The following is a 7,230-nucleotide window of genomic DNA, read 5'->3' on the forward strand; positions in this document are numbered from 1 at the left end:
AGACTAGAGAGGGCGTGTGAAAGGGTGATTTGTAGCCTTGCGGGAAAAGCCTCGGGCAAAATAACTTTTCGTTTCGACTTTAACCAATAACGACGCGCCTGCGCGCCACGCAGGTTCTAACGTAACCAATGAGTGTCTTCGTTAGCAGTTGCTAGGAGACATGTCGCTGAGGCGTTTGGAAGAAAATACCATTGAAGAGAATTTAAAAAAATAATAATAATTTGGAATAACTAAACACGTTGTTAATTCCCATTTGTCATGGTGAGGTTAAGGGCAAGATGTCTGATGGTCGGTACGTGGAGTTGAACTTGCCTATCGTTATTTTGAGTGTCAGCAAAATTGAAGTTACGGTACTTTGTGTTAGCGAAGCAGAAGCTAGCTTGCTCGCTAGCGTGCCAGTAATTTGTCTGAAGTTGTGATTTGTTGTAGTGTTTTTACTCACCATTTTTACAAGTTATCTTTCAATGTGCTCTCGCTAATGTTAGTTGCCTACTACCCCAGAGTTTCCCAAGCTTTATCGAGGCGCACGTTTTAAAATTGAAACATGGCACGGCTCATCACCGGACGAAATCGATCGATCGATCGTGTGGGATTTTTAATTTTCAGAGCGATTAACCAGGTAGTGAGGTGCTGTTTGTGTCGTCAGCCGTTTAGTGTGACATTTTTAATTCATTGATCCCGGTATGTCTTGGTGTGTTTGTGTATAGGAGATCCAGCAGTAGGCAAAAGTGCCCTCTCGCAGATGTTCCACAGCGATGGAACTCTCTTCCAGAAGAACTACAGCATGGTGAGAACATGTCACTGGATGAAATACAAGTCAACCTTGATTTAAGAGTGCCCCATTCTCAACACTTTCAACATCTGTGCTTTAGCTTGCTCGATTTTGTCGCTTTGTTGCAAGGCATTTTTTGGGGGGTGGGGGGGGGGGCTACAATAGATACGTGGCATTTCAACTCATTTCAAAGTTTAAAATTGATGTGATATACAGTGGTATTGATTCCTGAGCTTGGTCGTGGAACAATTCAAACTCACCGCACCACCGTACGTTAAATCCATCCATCCATAATCAGATTCTTGAGACCTTTTTTAAACCACATGTTCCAACTCTAATCTCATTACATACTGCTCATCTCCCCGGAACCTGTTTTTTTCGCACACTTAAACCAGACACGACTCACATGGCACCCGCGCAATATTTCCAGGAATTTATTCACAGCACATATAGAATTCAACGCTTTCAGATATGTGACATCACACCTTGGCATCTGTGGAAGGCAATCCAGTCTGGACTAACGGCCAGAGGAAAAGAGCAGGATGACATTGGATTGAAAAATTGAGAATGGTCCGCCCCAGTAGTCCGAACAAACTTAAATTTAGGCCTAACGATCTCAGGCTACTGATGATTGGCACGCCCCGCTGTTAGCTGAGATGTAGCGGGTTTTCCTGAAAGACTATTCGGCCACCACACTACCAAATCTTTTTCGGAACAAATGACTTTTGGACTCATGATATATCATACATGCAGATTTCAACTGGGTTGGACATACAGTCAAACCTCGTTACACCATACCCGAGGGACATGATGAATCTGTACGTTATAACGGTAGTTCGTTGTAACCATTTCCAATAAAATGGTTGCCAACTACGACGTATAATACAGTATGAACATTTGTAGATGTAAAAACATTAACAATACAGCGCAAACATGCATCAGATCCCGAAGCAGACACCCTGTCCCTCAATGCTACAGTTGAAGATGACACTGAAGTCCAACCCCCTCACCCAAAACCCCAACCTTCCCCTAACCCAGATCTTAAATCAAACCCCCGAACCCTTGCAAAGATGTTTGTCTTGCCTCTGCTTTGGAGATGTCATAAGCAACCGCTGGCTTCATCAAATCCCCTCTCTCGTCTTCTTCGTTGCTTCGCCATGAAACCCAGCGCAGGCCAGCGGCCATTCCGCTCACGTCCTCCTTTTTGTTGAAAATGTCAGGCGGGCCGTTAGCGAGATTCGCAGTGTTATTTGCCGGCAACGGGGCCTTCATTGGCATTCTGGAGAGAGGCTTTCTGCACCTCACGGTAGCTCATTAGAGCGCCGCTACAGTGTGTGTCCATGTGTTTGCACGCAGGTGTGTGTGTGAGACTGTGGAAAAAGCTAAAGTTGGATGTGGTAAATTACACAAGTTTTTGAAGGTCAGTCAAAGGTTGTTAGCCGCAGCTTCGAGTAATTCTTGCTCGAGCGAAAAACCACAAGTCGTTGACGCCCACCTTAATGTGTCTGAAATGGCCAGCATTCACAGTGTCAACCGTTAAAGGTACCATCAAATCTGAACCCACAGTAAAACGATGATGTTAATTATCCATTAATCTGTCGATTATTTTGCCGATGAATCGTATAAATGTTTTAATTTCCCTCCTTTACTCAAAAACAGGATATCGGTTCAAATTGACAGTATAGAAAATGCACAACAACATAAGTTAGCTATGATGTGGCTTCTGCTCTGGTCCGTAACATGTCAGAAAAAGTGAAGCCAACGTTTTTATTTTAGTTTTCAACTCAACCAAAGAGAGTCAGTCGGCTTTCGTGGAGGGCGACTGAAATGCCGACTGAGCATTGGGACCGTTTTAAATCGAAAGAGCGATCGAAGTGATTCATCGCTCATCAAAAATATTGATCGATTTATTTGACAGTCAATTAGCTGTCGATTAATCATTGAGTCACGTCATTTTGGGTTTCCGAACACTCTCTTATGTCTTCCGCCAACAAGCGCACAGACACACAGAGGGAGTGTTGACTTAGCGTCTTAATTATGAGGGTGATTGTGTTTGTTTGTTTGACAGACGACCGGAGTGGAGCTGCTTATCAAAAGTGTCAACATCCCCGAGAGCGGCGACAGCGTGGTGAGCCCGCTCATTGTCTCGCTAATAAACACCTGCTGCCACGTCGATGGGACAAAGCGTACTCAGCTGGCTAGTCGCCACGAACTGCTGACGTTGTCTTCGGAAGCCTTTTACAAATCCACATTATCACTCGTTTACAAACAGATACTCGTATAGAAAGCGAGCTTTGCTGAGGATTTCAAACAAGGGGCCTCAAGTTAGGGGATTTAAAAAAAATATTTGCCGGTATTACAGTTTTTAAATGTAACGTTAAAGGTTTACAGCTCGCGGTAAGGTTTCACAATTGAGGTTTAGGCCAGGGTTAGGGCGGGTTGCAACAACAAGGTTTTCATTGGGTTTTAAAGTTAAACCTGACTGGTGCAATCCAGCCTGAGTGTTTTAAAGTAAGGTTTCCAAACAGGCTCTTTGGTTAGGGTCTCAGGGCAAGGGTAGAATTTTCAAATTTGAGTTTTAAGACAGGGTTGTTGTTTCAAGTAAGGATTGATGTGTTAAAGTAGGGTTTCAAGATAGCGTTAGGGTGGCAACTTCGGGTTTAGAATGAGACTTTCAAGCCAGAGTTAGGCTTGTAAATTGCGGGTTCAAGCCCGAACTAGGTCTTCAAATGTACATTGCAATCAGGGTTTCAAGACAGGTTTATGGTTTTAAATTAGGATTAGTGTTTTAAAGTAAGGAAAGTTTTTAAAGTAAGAGAGCGTTAGGGTGTCAAGTTGTGGTTTCAAATTTTGCTTTGTAGCCGGGGTTAGGCTTTTTAAATGAGGGTTTCAAGTCACATTTTGGGTTTCAAATTAGGGTTTCACAACAGAACTGGTGTTCCATGCCACACTTAGTGTAAAAGTAGGCTCTCGACCCTATATTAGGGTTCCTAATTTAGGTTGGGGTTTTAGGGTTAGCGCTTTGAAGTGTGGCTTCAAGATAAGGTAAGAGTGTCAAGTGAGGTTTCAAACCAGGGTTAGGCCTCCAGAATCAAGGTTTGAAAGCAGAATTAGGGGTTTTAGTTCGTGATTTCAAATGACTGTTTTCAGCCATGAACGGGACTACTAAATAGGGTTTGAAAATAAACTCTCTTGAGTTCAAAAATGCTGCAACGTGAACCAAAACATTCTTTGACTTACAGGAGCTTTACATCGTCGACTCTGCGGGGAAGGAATCCTTGGTGGAAGCCATCGAGAAAATGGTGAGACACCAACGCAGACTGCAGCCGAATGTGATTTGAGGTCTTTCCATGACGTTAATGCGATTGTCCGTCCTCTGTGTGCAGTGGGGGGTGCCGTCTCTGCTGTGCCTGGTGTTTGACCTGACCAGTGAGCGCTCCTTCGGCAGCTGCGCTCGATGGATGGAGAGGGTCCGCACTCACTGCAAGGGTCTTCAGGTTCCCGGTAATGTCGGCCGACCTTGGCCAACGGGCGACCCCGGTAGCTGTGAACAGTATAGCGATGACATCCGTTGTTGTACACTTGTGGCCCGCCACGCACCGAGTGATACAGCCGTACCTGGATGAACTCTCGCGCAGCGTGCGGGGTTCAGCAACTACTTTTCACAAGTTTAGTACAGTGTCATCCACATTGAGCAGGCAGTTAACACGACGACAACAGTCAGGAAGGTTGTTTTTGGACATACATTGTGAACAATAAGAGACCTAAAATGGAGCCTTGATGCACTCCTGGGTTATTTGAACGCGGAACGTCTCTCATCTTAACACTCTGTTCTCTACCTTCCGAGTAGGTCTTAAACCACATCAGAGCCGCAGGTGACATTTTAAACGGCTGCATTTTTTTCATAATGATGCAATGGTCTCACTCATTACCTTTTGCCGAGTTTCAAGATAGAGTTTCAAGTCAAGGTAACAATGCTTTGAAGTAGCATTACGTGTGTGTTTTTGTCAGGGGTTCTGGTGGGCAACAAATGTGACCTGTCGACCAGGAGGGAGGTGCCAACATCTGTGGCCCAGGAGTGGGCCCAAAGCCAGGGGCTGGAGTACCACGAAACCTCTGCCGTGAGTGCACACAAACCTTCAAATCCGCATCATTAGGTACACCAATACCATTTACTCCCGAGTCAAAACATTTTCCAAATAGTTCCTCCATTCACAAGGAGACCATTTTGCATTGGAGTTGATCAGAATGTAGAGGTGTTCCTAATGTTGTGGCAGCATTGGTTGACTTGGTTGTCATGTGTGTTGCAGAAGGAGATGGAGAAATGTGACGCCCCTCTCCTCAGCTTAGCCCGGGCCTTTCACGCTCTCTACCAGGAACGCAGAGAGGCCATACAGAACCTGAGTTCAGGCTAGACACACACACACACACACACACACACACACACACACACGCACGCAAAGTATTTTGCACACACGCAAAATCAATTACGTTTTTTTTTTCACTATGTGTTAGGATTTCAAATTATGGTTTGAAGTTAAGGTTTGGCTTTGAGATTAGGGTTTGAAAGCTGACATTTGCATGTTTTAAAACAAGTACAGTACATTCAACGAAAGCCGGGTTTCAATAAATGCTTATCTAATGGGGGGAAAAAAGAGATGTGTTTCAAAGTCTGCTGCAATCTAGTTTTCTTCGATGTAGTCTGATTTGTTATTGATTTGTTGTTTTACTGTTGTATATGTTAGTGTTTGTTTTTATTTGTGTTCCCGCCAAAAAAACAAAAGTTGAGTGCATATGAATGGCACATCTGGTAACTATCCCCTTCTACCTTCCACCTTAGAAAAACAAAAGAGGCTCAATTTAAAAAAAAAAACACTTGCGGTATTTTTGCTGTTCTTAAAAATAAAGTGTTTCAAGTGACACAGTCTGCTTTGCGTTCTCACAGGACTGACACTCTTATTTTTATTTCTTTATTTTTTAAAATGTCAATTTCCATCTTAAAATGCAAAGACCGAACGATGCGTGGGTTGAAAATACAGCTTGATGATGACATTCCGGAGCCTCCGCTCCAGTGGTGGGCAGTGTGGGGCTTTTTGAGTCATCCTCTATGGGCTGTAGCTTACCCAACCGACCCCCCCCCCCCACCCCCACCCCAACCCCCCCTGCTCGGATCACAGCAGCACTGCAGGGAGACATGCCGGCGCTGTGATCATTACATCGGGGGTGGGGGGAGCGAGCGAGCCGAGCGCAAGACGGGAGGCGTACGATGCAATGCAGCAGGCCGCACGGAGGAAGACCGCGCTGACATTTATGCCGCAGCTGAGGGCGCCTGCCGCTTAGAGGCGGGGAGTCTCAGAGGGCGCTAGAAAGAAATTAGCTTGAAACCTCCCGTTCCCTCCACACAAACTGCAGTGCGATGCTTTCTGTGGTCAAAACAGAAATGAACCTGGGACTTTTTGGACAAGCACAGTCTGCGGGGTCTCCCTTCCACCATGAAAGCCTAAATTACCCCTGGAGGTGTTATAAACGTGAGGTCTTAAATTTGCCCCAAGTGCTCTTTAAAAAGGAACTTTCAAGTCTTGATTGTGAATTCTTCATGTGCGGTTCGGTTCCGTTTGGGATGGGATGTTACGGCACACTCCAAGTAAGCGTTTGCCAGCGTTTTCAACCCATATTGTTTCGGTTTGTCCAGTGCCTTGCACGACAGAATTGTATGGTGGAAAGTCTGAAATAAAATTACGGCCTAAATTGTTGAGTGATCTTCAAAAGGGTCTTGTCACAAATTGGACTTTCCTAATCCTCGAGATGTATGCTTTGGTTGGCCTAATTCTGCGCTGTCCAAACTTTTTCGTTTGACGGCCGGCTACAGAAAAATGGATTGATGAAAGGGCCGCGTTAAAATTCGTCAACACGCTAATGTCAGTCAAGAAAGCAATGACATCTTGTTTGCATTGTCGAATTAATTACATCCACTTTCTGTTAAAAGGTGTTGAGGCACACAGTTGAGGATTTTTTTTTTGCGGGGGCGGGGGGGGGGGGGTCGCCAACAGTTTTGCACTGAACAGCAGCCGAATCCCATCTCCATATTCAGTACCAAAAAAAAAAAAAAGACACTGTAGTTAGGTGACCACTTTTTAAACAGTTACTTGAAGATCATTCATATGTGATGACTACAAAAATAAGCCATGGAAGAAATTACCGTATTTTTGCCCCCAAAACCGAACGACCTTTATTTACTGCCGTGTTTTGAAGATAAAGTGTTTTTTTTAAATCATAAATGGTTTATTTGTATCTTCGTTAAAGAGTACACCCACGCCACCTTCGCCCTTTTTTAAACTCACCTCGCGGTCCATGTCAAAGGTCATTGTTAGTGTTTACTTATTTATTTTTGGCCATGTCGCGGGCCGCTGAAAAATGAATGGCGGGCCGCAGATGGCCCCCGGGCCGGAGTTGTTTTA

The 7,230-nt window shown here is 44.6% G+C and overlaps 1 protein-coding gene across 2 annotated transcripts; it reads left to right on the top strand.

Annotated features, from left to right (window-relative positions):
* The first annotated feature begins 124 nt into the window (after nucleotides 1-124).
* Nucleotides 125-5,692, top strand: ift27 (intraflagellar transport 27 homolog (Chlamydomonas)). Of its 2 annotated transcripts, none has more exons than XM_086121138.1 (7): nucleotides 125-292; nucleotides 708-787; nucleotides 2,841-2,900; nucleotides 4,015-4,074; nucleotides 4,159-4,276; nucleotides 4,784-4,893; nucleotides 5,083-5,692. In XM_086121138.1, exons 1-7 carry the CDS (start codon nucleotides 259-261, stop codon nucleotides 5,185-5,187), a joined length of 567 nt encoding a protein of 188 aa, XP_085977264.1. In that variant the 5' UTR covers nucleotides 125-258; the 3' UTR covers nucleotides 5,188-5,692. The 2 variants fall into 2 exon arrangements, with proteins under 2 accessions (XP_085977264.1, XP_085977265.1); XM_086121139.1 differs by lacking the exon at nucleotides 125-292 and adding an exon at nucleotides 324-619.
* Nucleotides 5,693-7,230: the final 1,538 nt, after the last annotated feature.

The sequence above is a fragment of the Hippocampus guttulatus genome, chromosome 9 (assembly GCF_054856545.1).
Source record: "Hippocampus guttulatus isolate MCC_2025c chromosome 9, RoL_Hgut_1.0, whole genome shotgun sequence".
Taxonomy (NCBI): Eukaryota; Metazoa; Chordata; class Actinopteri; order Syngnathiformes; family Syngnathidae; genus Hippocampus; species Hippocampus guttulatus.

What these genes read in the sequence shown, in the direction of transcription:
- ift27 (XM_086121138.1), top strand. Translation starts at nt 259, where the DNA reads ATGGTGAGGTTAAGGGCAAGATGTCTGATGGTCG. An exon ending in TCCAGAAGAACTACAGCATG is followed by an intron (nt 788 to 2,840) that starts GTGAGAACATGT and finishes TTTGTTTGACAG; the next exon opens with ACGACCGGAGTGGAGCTGCT. An exon ending in TGGAAGCCATCGAGAAAATG is followed by an intron (nt 4,075 to 4,158) that starts GTGAGACACCAA and finishes CTCTGTGTGCAG; the next exon opens with TGGGGGGTGCCGTCTCTGCT.